This window comes from Chelonoidis abingdonii, chromosome 17 (assembly GCF_003597395.2).
Source record: "Chelonoidis abingdonii isolate Lonesome George chromosome 17, CheloAbing_2.0, whole genome shotgun sequence".
Lineage (NCBI taxonomy): Eukaryota > Metazoa > Chordata > Testudines > Testudinidae > Chelonoidis > Chelonoidis abingdonii.
The window spans coordinates 1,390,895-1,411,744 of record NC_133785.1 but is presented as its reverse complement, the minus strand read 5'-3'; the positions used below and the strand labels follow the sequence as shown (position 1 = coordinate 1,411,744).

At 44.2% G+C, this 20,850-nt stretch overlaps 1 protein-coding gene across 5 annotated transcripts in view; it reads right to left on the bottom strand.

Annotated features, from left to right (window-relative positions):
* The window catches only part of SLC6A1 (solute carrier family 6 member 1), a 121,254-nt gene that overhangs the window by 43,506 nt on the left and 56,898 nt on the right, over positions 1-20,850 (bottom strand). For all 5 annotated transcript variants that reach the window (XM_032771514.2, XM_032771530.2, XM_032771548.2 and 2 more), the window contains one exon: positions 501-921. In XM_032771514.2, coding sequence (XP_032627405.1) covers positions 501-738 — 238 coding nt within the window. In that variant the 5' untranslated portion in view covers positions 739-921. The remainder of the gene's footprint in view (positions 1-500; positions 922-20,850) is intronic.

Genomic DNA, 20,850 nt, shown 5'->3' with positions numbered 1-20,850 from the left:
TAGCCCTAAGAGGTAGAAAGTCATGGAGAAAAGGACTTTACCTGATATCATTTGGAATGCTTGCTTTTAAAATAGTTCAGGTGGCACAAAGGGGAAGGAAAGTAGCTGGATCTGGCCAGATGAGAATTACTCTGCAATGGGGAAGCTCACAGCTGGTGTAGCCAGCTCTCACAACATCTCCCCACAAATTCATTCCAGATGTAATGGGTGAGGAGGCAGTACTGTAATGTGCCCCAGCTATGGCTATTTAAAGTTGCCAGCCCCCAGGCTGCTCTGACCTCCACAGGCCCCACAGTATTGAAATCCACCCTGAGAATCAAGGAGCTATAACCAATTCCTTGATGGCACCCTCCCTGCCACACCAAGCAAACAATTTTCTTATTTTTATAGGTGGAAAAAGATTAGCAGCAACTTACACTTTAATGTTAAAATAAACATGTTGTGGGGAGGTCTAGTCTAAATATATACTGCAGGCTACAAACATAAAATAAAATGTGTACCTCCACCATTTTTGCCACAAAGATATGGAAATCGCCACACATTCCCCAAGCCAATGGCATAACCCACACAGGACATAAGAAAGTCAAATCTTCCTTTCCAGTTGTCTCGGTCTGGAGTATCTGTTTTCTTCTTCTGTACTTTCACTACCAAGGTTTTAGGCTTGTCATTGGTGATTGAAGCATCACTAAGTTCAGTGGAGATTTGTCCATCTGCAACTTTTGTTCCATTTGTTGCCATGTCTCTGGGTTTAGCTGGAGAGGCTCTAGCAGGTGGACGAGAAATGTCAGCACCAGTCCACGTGGACAGCAGCTTTGCGGCTCCTAATTACCCAACTAGGGAGCTAAGAGTTTGGTCAAATAAAACAATGCTGGAATGGTTTGTGAGCCAATCAAAAATCCCAGAATCAGCTTCTCTATTAATCTGTAAGACATAAGATCGAAACAGAATTCAGAAGTGCTTCTACTGTAACCTCTTGTTGAGGCCTGATCCAAAGCCTGTTGATATCAATGAGATAATGTCCATTGATTTAATAGTCTTTGAATTGAGGCCTTTCCTTATGAAAGCTACTTTTGCTGTATGTTTTATCTAAGGGTTGATCCTGCCTTATGGGAGGTGTGGTGTTGACTCAGTGGTAGCAGGATCAGAGATAAAATAGTGAGAGAGCAAACATGAAACTACATAGCTTCAGATCTCATGCTTCTATAAACATGCATTAAACAATTCCAATAGCACAGCATAACATTTGTCAGAAAGTAATGATTTACATTGACTTTATCTTATGCTCCAAGAAAAGCAGCAGAGTGGTGGCAACAGTCATGAAAATTAAACAAAGGCTCTTCACACATCCCAAATAATGCCTATGCTTTAATAAAGATTAGGAATATTTTTTTGACTAGAATTTGGAGCAGTTTTGCCTGCAGAAAATAGGAGCTTAAAATCAATCTACAGGTTCGTCAGGGACCCAGCGTTTCCACATTCCAGTGCATAATTTTGCTCCAAGGCATGATGTATCAATAATGAAATTGCTGCTTTAAGAGTTTAAAAGAGGAATGTTTTCATTGTTCAAATTTTAACAAATCAATGACATTCTACATTTATATGTTAAAGATTTATTCCCATGATAATTGCAGGTTCTCTTTATTTTCAGGGAGCCATCATGACTATCACAGTGTTACTTTCTACAGATAATTGCTGTCCTCTTATTATTAAGACAGTGCATGTATAACAGCACCTTTCATTCAGGAGACTCCCAAAGGAATTTGCAAATAGTAGGCTACATTGAACCACAAGGCTCAATCCTTAAAGGCTGAAGTAAGATAAGTCACACACTTATATATTCTTACAGTTAACAGCTAGCATACAGATCATAGATGATTCACTCCACCTTGTAATTTAAGGTAACAGGCTATAATGATCACAACATCCTTGCCCTGTATTTTCCGGTATGGGTTACACCCTTGGGACATTTAAACATCATTTGCTAGTACTGAATCAATCATTCTGCGCAGCTTTACCATGTCCATGCTACTCTTTTGTGGCCTGAGTACCCACAGGAGAAGCAGCAGAAAATAGGCATGATTGTACTATAAATAACTTGTGACATCTCCTGCAAAGTGCTACGCATCTGCAATTCCTATTGACTTCAGTGGATTAATTTCAATTCAACCAACATCTTTAAGGATATGAGCTCCTGAATACAGAACATCCATACGTCATTTGCAAGGGGCAAACGGTTTTAATAACGAGAGGCCTGACGATTCATTCAGTTAGTTAACAATCATTAAAACTGAACCGTGAAATGAAATCAACAAGATTCACTGTAAAGTTATTTGGCTGCTGCCTATAGAAATCATACATGTTGTTACTGTGTTAGCAGTATGGGTGATACAAAGCCCAGGAAGAACAAGTTACTCACACTTTCCTGACATAAAAACAAACAAGACAGAGTTTATTGGCTTTACTCTGTAGGTTGTATTTATAATCAACAGAAATTGTAACTGAGAGTTTAAAAGATTCTCAGTTATAAACAGTCCTTCTCTGCAACTTTTCAAATCACATTGTACTTTCTATTCCTCTTTGATCCACAGGTCACATCCCTGAATAGAAAGATTTCATTTGGATAAATCACTTGGAGTTGTGCTGGAAAGATGACATCCATCAATTATAAATACATTTTTATAACATTATGTTCTTTTCTCTTCCATTTTGCTGCTGGAGTCAAATTGAGAAATACCAACAATTTATTTCACTCTCTTATTAAGTCCTCCTCCTTTTGAGCTGCAATTCAGAGCACATCTCCGGTCATATTTTAAATTACCATATTCTGTATTGTGGTGCAAGTCTATTGGATATTTCTGCACTAAAAATATACTAGGTCCCATTTCATATTTAATACTTAATGGATAAGGATTTGTTAAATACAAGTCAGTCAGGTTCATAAAGCATGTCCTCAAGACGTGTGTGTCTTGCTCAAGATGTTTGATTCTCCTCTCCATCATATTCCATGCTTACATACAGTTGTTTTGACTGCAGAGATCACTGATGACATGTATCTCCAGCTTTTTCCATATATCAGATATTTCTTCCATGCTTTCCAGTTCATCATCCATTAGATTAAAATTAAAAGATAAATCCATTTACTTTGATTTTCTGGCTTAGAGACTTTCCTTTTGGTAAGAGTATCTGGCACTGTATCCATATTATTTGTAAAGGCTCCCATCTGGGTCTGCATGCTGCCAACTTTGGAGCGGGAGTGTGGGCCTTGGGAAAATCAGTCAGTCTCCCCTTGCCATTTGGTCATGTTGGCGTTTGTTTGCAAGTACTGCAAACTTCACATTATCTCTGAATTTTAAGAGGGGGGAAGAACATCATTTGCCAACATCTGGACCAAAAATTGCAGATGTAGGTATTAGAATGCAGCTGGCTGTAAGCACTGGGTAACCAAGGATTAATCTTACAGTACTGTAAATGGCAAAAGCACCAGTGAGATTGGCTAAAGGTGGGCAGCTGTGATCATTCCCAGTGTCTCCAAGGTAGCAGCTATTTCATTTACCATTTTGTACCATTGTAACACACAATAGTGAATTTCTTTTCTAACAACCTCTCTTTGTTTGCCGCAAGCTCAGATCAAGGACAGTTGCTGCAAAGTGGCTTCTAAATCTCCACCTGCAGTTTTTGTGCTAGGATTTTTTGGACAGGCAAAATCCCCGCTTCTCTAAATTTATATGCAAAGTTTGGATAGCTAAACAACTAGCTCGCTGATTTGTATCTATAAACAAAGCTTGCATGGGAAAATGTGGGGTTTCTGTGCATGCAAAGACACATGTACGCAAGAATGAGCGTGTGTGTGTGTGTGTGTCAGTGTCAGATTCATACATGAGGGTGAGGTCATTTTGAAAATCTGGCCTTCCCCATCAGGGACACACTACGAAACTCGTGATGTCTCACCACAGGCAACTCCTGCTATTTTGTAGTAACAACTGTACAATTTGCTAACCCAACCTACTGATGAAAATACAGAACTGCAAATGTTACTTTGCTGATTTGCAGAACAACAAAGGATATTACAGGAAAATTAACTGGTATCTAGTGCTCTACTGCCTATTTAGATCTTTTTTATGATGAAATATGTGGCATTTTACATTGGAACTTTAACTGAGGCTATGCTTTCTTGTCATTAACACATGCTAAGTGCTCAAGAAAGAGGAGGCTGAATCGAATGAAGGGCGAGGAAAAGGCAAAATAGAGTAGATACTCCTGCTGAGAACTATGTCACTGACTCACCACCATATCTTGCATCCCCGTTTGAAATGTCAGCATGGTAGCCAAGGACTGTCTGAGCCAAGAGCAGAGAGACACTAAACTATTTTCTCACCCCTACAGGTGGTGGGCCGTACAGGTCAGAATTACAATACACTGCACTATCTTTGGGTATCGTACTGTACCCATTTGTGCCTTTCTAAGCTTTCTTAGACAAGCACTAAGCTCTTTAAAGCACTACGTATACATAATAATTGTCTGGCTATGCCAAAAGGACAGGAGACACTTGATATGGATTTTAATCAGGCCACAACTTTATTATATAGTTGCCTGGGTTTACCCAGCAGATAAGTGTACAGTGCAGGCAAATACATGTTTATTCAAATCATTACCCGCACAAGCCCCTCTTCATTTTCCATCCAGGTTCCCCTCAGCCAACCCATAGCTTGGCTCTTACCACCCGCTCTCTTTGTAGAATGGTTAAGGTAAGCTATAAGAATGGGGTTTGATTGGCTCCCTGCCGTACCAATCATAAGTGTCCCCAAGCCACCTTCCCTGTTCTGTTCCTTTATTCAGCACCTCCTTTTAAGTCCTTTACCAGGCTATTTATCTGGTCACTGGATGCCTTCTCTATGGAGTACCTGCACTGGACATCCGCCCCACACATACAAAATAAATTGCGATATATAGTCTACCACCTTTTCTTCTTACCAGAAAAGGTCCTCCCTGACACCAGCTCTGAGGAAGGTGAAAAAAACTCACTCCACCAAAGGCAATCTGGTGGTGCGGGAAAAATTCCTTCCCAGCCCCCTTAAAAAGGAGTGATTAGCACTATGCCCACAGCAGGTCCTAACCCAATCTGAGGCCACGTCTACACTATGGGATAATATCGAATTAGCTAAAATCGGTTTTATAAAACTGATATTATAAATTCGATTTCATGCGGCCACACTAGGCACAGTAATTCGGCGTTGTGCAGCCATGGTCCGAGGCTAACGTTCCTTCCTCGGGAAAACATCAGCTGACAATCCTTTCGCGCCGTTTTTCCCTGGATTGCCCTGGCAGACGCCATAGCACGGCAACCAATGGAGCCTTTCAGCTTTTTTTTTTTCCGGCACCGTATGTGTACTGGATGCCGGAGAGAGAGGCGATACTCCAGCGCTACACAGCAGCATTCACTTGCTTTTGCAATGATAGCAGAGATGGTTACCGGTCGTATTCTTGTACCGTCTACTGCCAGGAGAAAACTGGCAATGAGATGACGGTTATCTCTCCCCCTCTGTACTGTCCGCTGCTATCATGAGTGCCCCTGGCTGAAATCGGCCGGGGGCGCAACGCAAAAGCAAAATTGGGATTGACTCACTTGGGACTGAGTCAATCCCTCCCTTATGGTTTCTAAAAATAGAGTCAGTCCTGCCTAGAATAAGGGGCAAGTGTATTAGAGGACCAGTGTATCAGAGAGCACAGCTGCTCCGTGTCAGTATTCACAGGGGGTGCCCCTGCAACAACCCCACCCGTTGCTTCCCTCCTCCCCCAACCTTCCTGGGCTACCGTGGCAGTGTCCCCCCCCAAACCATTTGTGTCATGAAGTTATAAAGAATGCAGGAATAAGAAACAGGAGACTTGTTAGTGAGATAAAATGAGGGGGAGGCAGCCTCCCGGGGCTATGACAGTCCAGGCAGTATGGAATCTTTTCTTTACACAGGAAAGGGAGGGGACTGATGATAAGCTCAGCCCCAGTTGCTATGATGAAGACAGTTTACCAGCCGTTCTGTACCATCTACTGGGAGTGAACCCATTTTTACCCAGGCGCCCCGGCCAGCCTCACCTGAGGCCAGCCAGGAGCATTGGCACGGCTGATGGCAACGATTGGATATTACAGTCATATTGTACCGTCTACCACCGGGGAGGGGGAGAGGAGCGGATACTGCTCTTCACTGCTGCAGCATCGCGTCTACCAGCAGCATTCAGTACACATAGGGTGACATTGAAAGAAGTCAAGAAATGATTTCTTTCCCTTTTCTTTCACGTGGTGGGGGGGGGGGAAACTGAGGAGCTATTCCTGAACCACGCCAGACACTGTGTTTGAACCTACAGACATTGGAGCTCAGCCAAAGAATGCAAATACTTTTCAGAGACTGCTGTGGACTGTTGGGATAGCTGGAGTCCTCAGTACCCCCTCCATCCATGAGCGTCCATTTGAGTCTCTGGCTTCCCGTTACGCTTGTCACGCAGCGCTGTGTATCCTGGAGATTTTTTTTTCAAACACTTTGGCATTTTCGTGTTCTGTAACGGAGCTCTGATACAACAGATTTTGTCTCCCCATACAGCGATCAGATCTAGTATCTCCCGTACGGTCCATGCTGGAGCTCTTTTTGGATTTGAGACTTGCATCGCCACCCGTGCTGATCAGAGCTCCACGCTGGGCAAACAGGAAATGTAATTCAAAATTTCGCGGGGGCTTTTCCTGTTTACCTGCCCGCTGCATCCGAGTTCAGATTGCTGTCCAGAGCGGTCAGTGGTGCACTGTGGGATACCGCCCAGGAGGCCCGGAGGCCAATAACATCGATTTCCGTCCACACTAACCGTAATCCGATATGTTAATATCGAATTTAGCGCTACTCCTCTCGTCGGGGTGGAGTACAGAAATCGATTTAAAGAGCCCTTTATATCGATATAAAGGGCGTTGTAGTGTGGACGGATACAGCGTTAAATCGATTTAACCTCTTTAAATCGATTTAAACGCGTAGTGTAGACCAGGCCAGATATTCACCACCTCTGGGCGGGGTGGGGACTGCCTTGCCTGCAGTGTGGAAAAAGGAGCTTCCAATGCCCAGGACTTGCACTTTTAGAGCCTTCTGACCTCACCTTTTACATTCCTGTTCACCTTTTGCAGCAGTTTCTGATCGCATTTCCCTCTCCCTCCCTCCCACCATAAAGCACTGCTGCCTTCCCTCAGCAAGCCCAGACAACGTTCCCCCTGCTTTAAGTGCGGTGCGGTCACTTCTTCCATCACAAATTCACACAACTTTATCATTGCAGGATGACTGCTTGTGAGTGCTTGTCTTCTCAGATTCATTCTTGAAGTTTTCCATGCACATTGCTTTTTTGGGTTTTATTATCCACTTTCAGAAAGAATAAAACTGACTGTGCCAGTCAATAGAAAAAAATCAGAAGAGACATTTTGGGCTTATCAACCTGGACATTTATTTTAAAACTTTCACTTTAAAATAGCAATATCAATGCTGTAATACAATGGTCCAAATTCCCCCTTCAAGAGCTCAACTGAAGTCAGGGGAGTGGTTAATTTGGCCCAGTACTCCCTGATTCTGGCAAAAAAGAATTGTTGAGGGCTAGTTTAATACACACACATATTCACCCTCCTCCTTTATTTAAGGTTTAAGGTTGAGATTTTCCTAGGAGCCTTTATGGAGACAGGGGTCCAAATCTGTGCCCATCTCCCTTAGGCTGAAATTTTCAAAGGAACTCAAGTAAGTTGGAAAGTCTGTCTCTGGACAATACGATGGTTTTCTGAATATGGGTGTGGTGCTTATGTTAATAAGGAATCAATGCTCCAGCTACAGTCAACCACAGTGTGGAAAGATGCTAAGCAACCTTAAACCAAGTAAGCTTGGGAACCCAGTTTGACCAATGCACTTCAGTCCTGATCTATTAAAAAAAAGGGGAGTGTGGGGAAGAAAATGGAAAGAACCATTAGCAGCAAGCCTCTGCTCTTCCTTTCTTCCTATTGCCCACTCTGAACTGCTACAGTTCCATGCCACACTAAGGGTGGACACTCCTTGGTGCCCCCCTTCTGGATTCCTGCCTCACTATCCTCACTGCATAGCAGAACCTCACTAGTTCGGATGCCAGGGAGTCTTCACAATGGCTGAGATGGGCATGGTTTGCCCCTTCGTGCCCCCTCAAACAGTTCTTTGGATGCCATTTGAATGACCTGCATTGTGACTACATTCCTGAAGCATGGCTATTAGCACAAACTGCAGCCCAGGTACTGTAAATAAATCAGGGGAGAGGAAGAACAGGAAACAGGGAGTGCACTATATTGCCACTTAATTAACAAAGGCATAAAATCCCCTACTCCGAATCTGCTAAGAGATGTATTTCAAGGGTGCAAGAACTGGCCTCATGCAGCTCAAGCACACAGTGATATCAGCAACATCTGTTACAAATGGTACCAAAAATCGAGAAGGTAGGATATGGAATCAATATGCTCCAGGAATTATTTTGGGGAAGATCTGAAGCCTGTGTTATACAAGAATCAGATTAGATTACCATAAAGATTCCTTTTGACCTTGGAATCTACAAAACTGAAACACACACAAAAGCATAAGAAAAACCAAAGCTTTCTTTTAATGAATGAGCCCCCTATGTCAAGGATTCCATTAGCTTCAGCCCATACTGTCCACTGTGTCCCTCACTGGAGTGTAACAGCTCTCAGGTCCTGGCTCAAGGCTATGTTCTAGCAGCTTAGCTCTATGAAATTCTAAAAAACATTGCCTTACACATGCGCACACACACTGTTGGCCTGATCTAACTTTCATTGCCTCTTTCCATTGACTTGAGTGGTAGCTGAATTAAGCCTAATGTGAAAGCTGTTATTAGAATTCTATTTGTATTGGTGAACTATGTTCAAAGGATATTGACTCTACACACACCACAAGTTTTTAGTTGTAAAACAAACTACGTGTAAGCAACATACCAAAGTAGACTTGGTGCATGAAACTGGGATTGCTGAATCTATTTCAAACGGTTACCTCCCATACCATGATATCCATGAGCAAGCTCCTCTTAGGGCCAAAATATCATAGTGGTCATTTACTGCCTGCATAATTGACCTCTTTACTATGCAATACACATATCCAAAATATGATGCTATACTGCAAGTAGTATTTTACCACACACATTCATTTGGGACAGATTATGAAAGATGCTTACTTAAAGATGAAGATAGGGACCTAGTGGGATTTTCATAAGTCCTTGCCTCCTATCAATAGCACTTCTGAAAATCGTCCTAGGGTCCTATCTGCATGGTAAGCACTTAGATACCTTTGAACATCTGGCCCTTTGTGGAACTCCTGGTAACAGATGTGATAATATTCATTTTAAACATTTTGTAATGTATACACTTTAACAACAAAAATGCACATGTAAGTACACTGTAACTACATCTTCTTAGGTAACTGGGTAACTGCACATTGGACTAAATGTCCATGTTGTCTTTGTATGAGCAATATTTAATCACCCAAAATAAAATCCACTGTTGTATACCATATGTTTTTGATATGTATTATAAATAGGTGTCACTTCTTTGGATAGAGTTGTGTCTATTTACACGAATGGAAGATTTGGCCTCCTGTATTGTTTGATGGACTTCATGATTTATATTTCCTATTACAGATCTTGGAACTTGTCACAGCCACAAGTAATGAAGGAAATGCAGCTGGATGTGCAAGTCTCAGTAGGCAGGTACTCAGATTTGTAATGCTCTGTCCCTGAATGGCCATTCTTTTGAATAGGCACAAAATTGAAACTCTAGACTGGTCTTACGAAATGGACATTTTTTTTTAAATTAGCCTACAGTGTACTAAAGTTACTCCCCTAGCAACCTGCAATCCAGGTTAGAGGAGAGGCATAAACGTGCATTTCATGTATCATATCTGACACTAACCACCTATAATCACCTATTTTAGGCAAATGCAGATGTGCACTCTTCAAGAGGTAAATAATAATAAAGCATGGACAGGCCATTCACTTATTTAAAACCTAAGGGCTATTTCAAATCTAAGGCTCCAACACTGTAAGGAGCTCCCCTACACATGGACCCCTGCAGCTATGCAGAGTCCCACTGAATTCAATGGGGGTTCAGCCACGTGGAAATCCTTTGGGCCAAAATCGAAGATTGATGTTGGGGATGAGGTTTTGCAGGTCTTGTGGTTAATGTAAAACTCCCTGCAGGTTATTCTGTGGGACAGCCAAACTTTTCTTGCCCACAATTGTCCTACCTCTGACCTTTCAAGCTACCTCTACTATGGGGCTCAAAACAAGTTACCTTCAATTTCTTGCAGTTACTTGATTAGGTTTGCCGCAGCTCTTGTGAGTTCTCAGCTGAGGATCTGATGATGGCATTAAGGATTGGTTTTGTCACAGTAATGCTGGGTTCAACAAAGTCATTTTATGAAATAAACAAAATAGGGGGAAAAAACAGCAAGCAGCAGGACTGAAAATTATGATTTCTGTGTGCTGACACCAGAAAGAATATCAGGGTGTAACAGGGCCCTCCGGGCTCTTGCCCCCACTGGGCTCAGAAAGTCACACCGAGACCTTGGTGCAAGTGCTCACCTGATGCTTTTATTTACAGGTTGTATTCCCACCACCTTTCCACCATACATATAGTCCCCTTCTTACAGTTCACCAGCAGGAGAGAGGGGGAAAGCTATCGTTCTCTGCTTCCCCTCACTACCTTTCCTCTAGTGCAGCTTCCCTCTTTCCAGCTCCTCCTCTGCCTTCCTTCCCCTGGCGCTTTTATCCAGCCCCAGCCTGATGAGGCAGCAGCTCTTCCAGCTTCCCCAATCAGGGCCAGGTGATCTACCCAGCTCCAACTCTCCTCCTTTAATTGGAGCTGGAGTGACAGAGGGGTGGCTAAGCAGTTTTCTGCTTAGCACCCTGTCACACAGGGCTGCATTCTGCTTTGAGCAACAAAATGATAAACTAAAACAAAGGAAGGAATATTTATTTTTCCTGTTTTTGGTTCAGATTTTTCAACCAGCTTTTCTCAAGCACAGTACAATAATTACACATATAGAAAACCTCCCTTTCCATTAGAAAAATCTAAGCTGGGACTATGCAAGACTTCCTGATATTTGTTTTGGCCAGCAAGTAAAACACAAAGTTGACTTGGGTAGTGAAGCGGTGGCTGAGATCAAATTAATTTAAAATGTATAAAAGAAAATGTTAAAAGAAATATATGTGCAGTTTGGAGCTTCACAATCCCCCCCAAACCTTGCCCTCTATCTCCCTAAGCGACAGGAGAGTTATCTCAGACTAGTCCACCTCTCAAGTGTTCCTAGCAGAAGGGAACAGCAGGTTACCACCTCATGCTTTGAGCATATACTTACAAGATTCCTATTTGTACTTCCTCCTCTTATCACCCCGTAACAGATGTTGCCTAAAATCTACCCTGCTTAGCATCTATAAAACGAGCATATAGTCATGGTTGACCATAAGAGGAGATCTAATCTACCCAGAACCTTTTTCTGTGTGTGTGTGGGGGGGGGGGATTGTCCCAAAATTGAGATGTTTGCTGAGTAAATCTCTTAAGAACCAGATTCTGTTCCTCTTACTAACACTGAGTGGTGGCTTACTTCATAAACAGCCCTATCAATTCTGAAAGGACTATTTGCAGAGTAAGGTGCTACTCAACATGAAACACAATATCAGAATCAGCTCCTAAATTCTCTAGTGACATTATTGGAAAACACTTTATGTCGGATTTATAAAAGGATTTGGAACTCCAACGATGCAGGTAGGTGCCAGGTGGGATTTATAAAAGTATGTTAAGTGAGTTGGGTGCTTAACTCTTTCATTGGGAGTTGGGCACATAACACCCTTATGTACTTTTGTAAATCCTAACTGGCACCTAAATACCTTTGTAAATCTGGCCTGCTGCCCTTTCTTCCTTGTTTCCCTGTTTGGTGCTTAATGCTCAGATTGAGATAAAGTAATTGCCATAATTCATGAAGATTTTGCTTTGGAGAAAAGGACTAGCTGTGGAGAGCACTCATCTGGACTATCATTTATTAATTACATCCAAACTGATCTGATGTTTAATACACCTGATTATTTGGACAAGTTACCATTGTATTACAAATGGCTGAATCCATATTATCAGTACAGTATTAGTTGTGCGTATTACACTAGGACCTAGAGGCCTCAACCAAGATCAGGGACCCACTGTGTCAGGCACCATATAGACAGAAAGGATTCTTGCTCCAGACAGGTTGCAGTCTAAGCAGAAACAACAAGGAGTCCGGTGGCACCTTAAAGACTAACAGATTTATTTGGGCATAAGCTTTCGTGGGTAAAAAACCTCACTTCTTCCATGCATCTTCTGGTGAGCAGCCAGGAGACGACGATGGCTAGCAATCATACTGCTCTGTCTGCTGCCAGCCTAAGATGCATAAGAGAGATGGAGTGGATCAAAACAATAAAGAGATCAGATTTGTTTTGTATTCATTTGCTCCCCCTCCCTCCATGAATAGTGGGAGAGAGAGATAGCTCAGTGGTTTGAGCATTGGCCTGCTAAACGCAGAGTTGTGAGTTCAATCCTTGAGGGGGCCAGTGTGCGTGACAACCCTGTAGGCAGGGCCAGCTCCAGGCACCAGCTTATCAAGCAGGTGCTTGGGGCAGCCACTCCAGAGCAGGGCAGCACTTTCAAGTATTCGGCAGCAATTCAGCAGAGGGTCCCTCACTCCCACTTGGAGCAAAGGACCTCCTGCTGAACTGCCGCAGATCACGATCACGGCCTTTTTTTTTTTTTTTTCCGCTGCCTGGGGCAACAAAACCCCTGGAGCCAGCCCTGCCTGTAAGCCATGTCATCAGTTGCCCCTCCCTCCATCAGAGCAACAGTAGACAATTGTTTCGTGCCTTTTTTCAGCATAGACGCCATAGCACGGCAAACATGGAGCTCGCTCAGATCACTGCTGCAATTATGAGCACTGTAAACACCACACACATTATCCTGCAGTATATGCAGAACCAGAACCTGCAAAAGCAAACCAGGCGAGGAGGCGACAGCAGCGCGGTGAGGAGAGTGATGAGGACATGGTCACAGACTTCTCTCAAAGTACGGGCCCCGGCAATGTGCACATCATAGTGTTAATGGGACAGGTTCATGCCATGGAACGCTGATTCTGGGCCTGGGAAACAAGCACAGACTGGCGTTGTAGTGTCTGGGATGATTCCCAGTGGCTGTGAAACTTTCGCATGCATAAGGGCACTTTCATGGAACTTTGTGACTTGATTTTCCCTGCCCTGAAGCACAAGAATACCAAGATGAGAGCAGCCCTCACAGTTCACAAGCGAGTGGCGATAGCTCTGTGGAAGCTTGCAATGCCAGACAGCTACCAGTCAGATTTGGAGTGGGCAAATCTACTGTGGGGGCTGCTGTGATCCAAGTAGCCAACACAATCAAAGAGCTGCTGATATCAAGGGTAGTGACTCTGGGAAATGTGCAGGTCAGAGTGGATGGCTTTGCTGCAATGGGGTTCCCTTACTGTGGAGGGGCACTAGACGGAACCCATATCCCTATCTTGGCACTGGAGCACCAAGCCAGCGAGTATATAAACCGCAAGGGGTACTTTTCAATGGTGCTGCAAGCACTGGTGGATCACAAGGGACATTTCACCAACGTCAATGTGGGATGGCCGGGAAAGGTACATGACGCTCGCATCTTCGAGAACTCTGGTCTGTTTCAAAAGCTGCAGCAAGGGACTCTTCCCAGACCAGAAAATAACCATTGGGCATGTTGAAATGCCTGTAGTTATCCTTGGGAACCTAGCCTACCCCTTAATGCCATGGTTCATGAAGCTATACACAGCCAGCCTGGACAGTAGTCAGGAGCTGTTCAACTATAGGCTGAGCAAGTGCAGAATGGTGGTAGAATGTGCATTTGGACATTTAAAAGCGTGTTGGCGCAGTTTACTGACTCGGTTAGACCTCAGCGAAACCAATATTCCCATTGTTTATTACTGCTTGCTGCGCGCTCCACAATATCTGAGAGAGCAAGGAGGAGACATTTATGGTGGGGTGGGAGGTTGAGTCAAATCACCTGGCCACTGATTACATGCAATCAGACACTAGGGCAGTTAGCAGAGTACAGGAGGGCACGGTGAACATCAGAAAGGCTTTGAAAACCAGTTTTATGACTGGCCAGGCTATGGTGTGAAAGTTCTGTTTGTTTCTCCTTGATGACCACCCCCATCTTGGTTCACTCTACTTCCCTGTAAGCTAACCACCCTTCCCTCCCTCCTTCGATCACCACTTGCAGAGGCAATAAAGTCATTGTTGTTTCACATTCATGCATTCTTTATTAATTCATCACACAAATAGGGGGATAACTGCCAAGGTAGCCCGGGAGGGGTGGGGGAGGAGAGAAGCACCGTGTGGGGTGGGGGAGGAGGGAAGGACAAGGCCACACTGCACTTTAAAACTTATTGAATGCCAACTTTCTGTTGCTTGGGCAGTCCTCTGGGGTGGAGTGGTTGGGTGCCCGGAGGCCCCCCCCAACGCGTTCTTGGGCATCTGGGTGAGGAGGCTATGAGAACTTGGGGAGGAGGGCGGTTGGTTACACAGGGGCTGTAGCAGTGGTCTGTGCTTAAGCTGCCTTTCCTGAACCTCAGCCATATGCCAGAGCATATCAGTTTGTTCCTCCAGTAGCCTCAGCACTGCATCTTGCCTTCTGTCACCAAGCTGACGCCACCTATCATCTTCAGCCCGCCATTTATTATCTTTAGCCCGCCACCTGTCCTTGTGTTCATATAGTGCTTTCCTGGACTCTGACATCGTATTCTGCTGGGCTCTTTTAGTGTGGGAGGACTGCATGAGCTCAGAGAGCATTTCATTGTGAGTGCGTTTTTTTTGCCTTCTAATCTTCGCTAGCCTCTGGGAAGGAGAAGATAGTGTGAGCATTGAAACATTTACAGTTGGTGAAGGAAAAAAAAGGGTCAGTGGTAGTTAAAAAAAATTCATTTTAGAGAACAATGGGTAGACTCTTTCATGATAAACCTTGCTGTTAACATTACATAGTACATGTGCTTTCAGTACAAGGTTGCATTTTGCCTCTTATTGAGGGTATGCCAGTTTGGTGTGAGAGATCTTTCAAGCAGGGCTGGGCAACAGAATTTGGCTTGCAGGCAGCCACGGTAAGACAGTCTTTTGGCTTCCTTAATCTTCATAACATGTGGGAATGGTTTCAAACATCAGCACCCTCGTTTCCAATACCAAGCAGCCATTGGATTGGCCTTTTAAGATGGGCTGGCCATTTAAAAGGAAGAGGGGCTGCAGTTTTGGGGTTAACATGCAGCACAAACCCAATGACCCCCCCCCACCCCCACACACACCCCCAATTCTCTGGGATGATAACTTTACCCCTCCCACCACCGCATGGCTAACAGCAGGGAACATTTCTGTTCAGCCACAGGCAAACAGCCCAGCAGGAACGGACACCTCTGAATGTCCCCTTAATAAAATCACCTTGTTTCAACCAGGTGATCAGGAATGATATCACTCTCCTGAGCATAACACAGAGAGATAAAGAACAGATGCTGTTTGAATGCCAGAAAACACCAAGACCATACACTGCCATGCTTTGTTATGCAATGATTCCAGACTACGTGCTACTGGCCTGGCGTGGTAGTGTCCTACCATGGAGGACAGAATAACGCTACCCTCCCCAGAAACCTTTTGCAAAGGCTTTGGGAGTACATCCAGGAGAGCTTTATGGAGATGTCCCTGGAGGATTTTGGCTCCGTCCCCAGACACATTAAGAGAATTTTCCAGTAGCTGTACTGGCAGTGAATGCTAGGGCAAATTAATCATTAAACACATTTGCTTTTAAACCATGTATAATATTTACAAAGGTACACTCACCAGAGGTCCCTTCTCTGCCTGGCGGGTCTGGGAGACAGCTTTGGGTGGGTTCGAGGGGTACTGACTCCAAGTCCAGGGTGAGAAACAGTTCCTGGCTGTCGGGGAAAACAGGTTCTCTGCTTTCTTGCCATGAGCTATCTTCAACCTCCTCCTCATCTTCCTCATCCCCAAAACCTGCATCCCTGTTGCGTGCTACTCCATTGACTGAGTCAAAGCACAGGGGTGGGTAGTGGTGGCTGCACCAGCTAGAATGGCATGCAGCTCATCATAGAAGTGGCATGTCTGGGGCTCGGACCTGGGGTGGCTGTTTCCCCCTCTGGTTTTTTGGTAGGCTTCCCTCAGCTTCTTAAGTTTCACATGGCACTGCTGCGGGTCCGTGTTATAGCCTCTGACCTTCATGCCCTTTGAGATTTTTTCAAATGTATGGGCATTTTGTCTTTTGGAATGGAGTTCTGATAGCACGGATTCATCTCCCCATACAGCGATCAGATCCCGTACCTCCCATTCGGTCCATGCTGGAGCTCTTTTGCGATTCTGTGACTCCATCATGGTCACCTCTGCTGATGAGATCTGCACTCACCTGCAGATCACCACGCTGGCCAAACAGGAAATGAGATTCAAAAGTTCGTGGGCCTTTTCCTGTCTACCTGGCCAGTGCATTGGAGTTGAGAGCACTGTCCAGAGTGGTCACAATGGAGTACTCTGGGATAGCTCCTGGAGGCTAATACCATCGAATTGTGACCACATTACCCCAAATTTGACCTAGCAAGGTCGATTTCAGTGCTAATCCTCTTGTCGGGGGAGGAGTACCGAAATTGATTTTAACAGCCCTTTAAGTAAAAAATAATGGCTTCGTTGTGTGGACGGGTGCAGAGTTAAGTCAATCTAATGCTGCTAAATTCGACCTAAACTCGTAGTGTAGACCGGGACTGAGTCTGCAGGGAGCCTACAGTCTTCACAGCCTGGCAGATGCAAGATAGGAAACAACTGACCCATCCTGCCTCCTCTGTGGGAAACCAGTCCACCGGGCCTTTGCTCTATAGCTCAGTCTGATACTGCAATAGAGCAATCACATTAGAGCAATGAATGAGCATAGAGTCACAATGCTAATAAAAACTGTGCACCATCTACTGCTCTGTGTGAATCTTCTAAATCCCTGATGACATAAAATACTGCCTTAAATTAAAACACTCTGCCTCCTCTTCTCACAATATACTGATCAGACCTCCAGGTTTTTGGTTTGTTTGAGATCTAGGAACATTCCTCATTTCCCAAAGAATAAAATTGTTCTTTTTGCATCAGTTTATTGCTTTGGACAATATCCAGAATGATTAAAAAAGAAATAGAAAAGACTGACTATTTTGTATCACTTATTTCTTTGATATAGTGCACCATGTACAGTATATCACTGATGGATATACTTAACATTGGAAAATTACTAGTCATTAACTGCTAGCAATTATGAATATTTTATGGAATGTAAGTTATTTTAGTGAAGAACATAAATTACCTGTATAAACAAGAATTCCTTTACAATTAACTACTATTTTTAATTACAATAGGGTTGAAATTCTGAACTTACATATTATTTACAGGCAGGCTCGTAGTACCACCTATTAAGGTTTCCTGACAAGTCCCATTATAAGACACTGTTTTCATTTGATTATAATTTTGTTGACTTTAACCCCTTAAGATGAAATTTCCTCCATACTAGGTGCCTGCTTGACTCCTGTTCTCAGTGACAATGCCTGGCTTAGAGCAGCTGAGAGGGAAGGAAGTCTTTCCGAGTCCCTGTAGCCCCGAGCAGTTGCTTTGTGGGGATAGTACACGTGTTGTCTGGACTCACAAAGGAGTTGTGAGGGGGATGGAGCATGATCAGTTGCTCTATGGGGATGGTTTATGTGTAATCTTGCCACATGTAGTAGCTGTGAGAAGATGGTCAAGGCATCACTAGGGGCCGTGAGAGCCTCGAGCACGCTCAGCGAAAAACAGAATCTTCTGAGATTTTAGCTGCTAAGCTGCAACACATCTCTACTGAGCATATGTGAATTGCAATTTTTAAAAGGCTTCTGACTTAGCCAGATGTGGTCAGATTTTCATGGGCATGGCAAAAGGCACATCCTTGATACAAAGGCCATCCTCCTGCTAAATTTCAGCTCCCTTCTCCTGAGCATAGAGGTGACAAAACTATTCTAAATAAACAAACAAATAAATAAATAAATAAGGTCACCAGAATTTAACATAGGCAAAAGGATGTAATTTTTATTAGCCTCCTTCTTAGAAACATTTTGACTGAAATTTTCCAAACAAATCTCCCCTGCGCTCTCACTGACTCTCTTGGTGGCATTCAGGGAGAAGGAGGAGGAAGCTGCCTGATTTGAATGCAAAAGGAACAAAAGCCAGACGGGGGAGGAGGGAAAGGAGTAGATTGAGACAAGAAGTCTGGTGAGCCTGGGACTGGGAGGGCAGGGGGACACTAGGAGTCAGCTGGCTGAGGAGAGGGAAACACTGAAATCAGATGAGGAGGTGGAGGGGGAGACTGGGACTGGCTGGACAGGAAGACTGGGACTAGCAACCAGTGTGTGGGGTGGAATGGGAGATGGATTTGACAAGGAATTTGAGTTCGGGGAACAACTGGGCAAAGAGAATGGGACAAGGAAACAGTGATGGGGGAGACTGGGATCTGGAGCAGGGAAGGGAGCGAAGGGGGCAGGAGACTGAGATTAGATAAGGAGCCCAGGGAGGGAGACTAAGACTGGAAGCCAGTGTAGGGGAATAGAGACATATTTTGCATGATGATCCCAGAGCAGGGTAACTGGGGCTAATTAGGTGAGGATACTGGCTCTGGGTATGGAGATGGAGAGATTGGGACTCTGGAAGCAAGCCCAGAGTGGGAAACTAGGACTGGCTGGGCAAGGAGACTGGAACTGGGGTGAGAAGCCTGAAGAAGTGGAGACTGAGCACTAGGTAGGCAAGGAGCATGGGAATGGGACAGGGAGTCTGGGGTGGGGAAGAGACAGGACTGAGTCAGGAACAGGTTGGAGGGGATGGGACAGAGGGGTCAAGCTTGTGAGGAAGAGGCAGAAGAATGTGTGCCCATTAGAGCACATTCCGCTCTAGAACCTGGAATGGAAGCATTTCTCTGTGCCAACAAAGTTGTGACACTCACTGGCAAAGTGTGTGTCTCATCCCTGTTTGATGCTGGTCTACATGGAAGATGACAACCTACTACTGCTATCAGTTACTCCGTTAGCTCAAAGTGGCAGAATTCAGCGCAGTGGATCTAAAGAATCCAGCTAGAGTTGGCTGGAAAAATTCCAACTAAAGATTTTTACATCAAACTTTGGTGATTTGTTAAAAATCAAAAGCGTTTCATGAAAATGGTTGGATTTTGACAAAGTTCTCACAGAAACCAGGCATTTTTCAAAACATGCCTATCAGATAGCAGACTGCCTGTTTACCTACTGGCTCACCCATCTGGATCCTCGGCAATACATCTGCCAGTCTGCCTCTGAGTCAGGGACTGTAGAACTTATATGGTCTGTGGCAGCCCGCCAGGTGGACTGTCCTGGAACGAGGGCTCCATTCCCTTTCATAAAGAATTTTGAAGTTTGTAGTTTTTATTCCAAATCAGAATGAAACCACATCACAAAATATTGAAATTCTCCACAAAACCAAATTACCATTCTCCACCCAGCTCTAGGTCCAACCTTGCTGATGAGTGTCATTATGATGAAATTTGTTTTTTTTCCGTTTGCTGTTTAGAAACCAATGAAATCACACACACAAAACCTATGTTAAAAGAACACTGTTAAGGTTGCAAAGCACAAAAAATTAGGAAATGCCAGAAGTAAGGTTGCCTGTGTAACCTTAATTCAGCCCTCTTGCACCTATGCACTGTGATAGTGTCTTCAATTGCATTATCACATGCTATTTTTTCCACTGGGCCCCTGCCACATTCAGTGCATAGAATGGACCTGCTATGGGGAAATCAATCCAGGCTGTGTAATAAAGGAAATTGTTGTCTATAGGATCCCCGGCTCACTTGGTGCAAAAGTTGGAAGGTGTAGGGTGAATGAGGCGGGGGCTGCAAGAAGCAAAAGGACAGTCTGATGGTTAAGGCAGTTGAATGCTGCCTTGGAGAACTGGATTCTACCCCTGCCTCTACCACAGAGTTCTTTTGTGATGCTAGGCAAGTCACTTAAGCATAGGTGCTGGAACTAGAAGTGCTGGGGGGGCTGCCGCATCCCCGGGCTTGAAGTGGTTTCCATCGCATAGAGGGTTTACAGTTTGGTTCAATGGCTCTCAGCACCCCTGTACTTAAGCCAGCATTTTCATAGCTGGTCACTAACTGCATGCTCCTCATTGCCTGGGTGATTAGTCTGATATCCTAAAGTGTGATTTGCAGATGAGCTCAGTATTCTCGACTGCACCTGAAGAAAGTGGGAGCTGGGCTCTGAACATGTGAAGTGCTTTATAATGGTAAATTATCTGAAAAATAAGTCATGAGAATCTCAAGTTGAGCACCCAAAATTAGCGTGAACTTTTGACTGACGTGAGTTCTGCACCTGTAAAATCGGAATAATACCACCCTCTCCACTCACAGGAGTGTTGTGAAGATAAGGTAATTAACATTTGTGAAGCACTTGGAGACTATGCTGATGAGCATCATAGGAAAGCCCATGAGGTAATGAATAATTCTGTCTTCATTGTAGAGTGTGAATGCTGTGCAGTAAATAAGGCTTGGGGCCACACACCAAACAATGAGGATAGTGCAAAATACTGAATAGCTGCTCATTTAGGCCTTGTCTACACTTGCAAGTTGCAGCGCTGGTGAGGGGGTTACAGCGCTGCAACTTAGCAGGTGTCTACACTTAAAAGCTCAGCCAGCGCTGCAACTCCCTGTTTGCAGCGCTGGCTGTA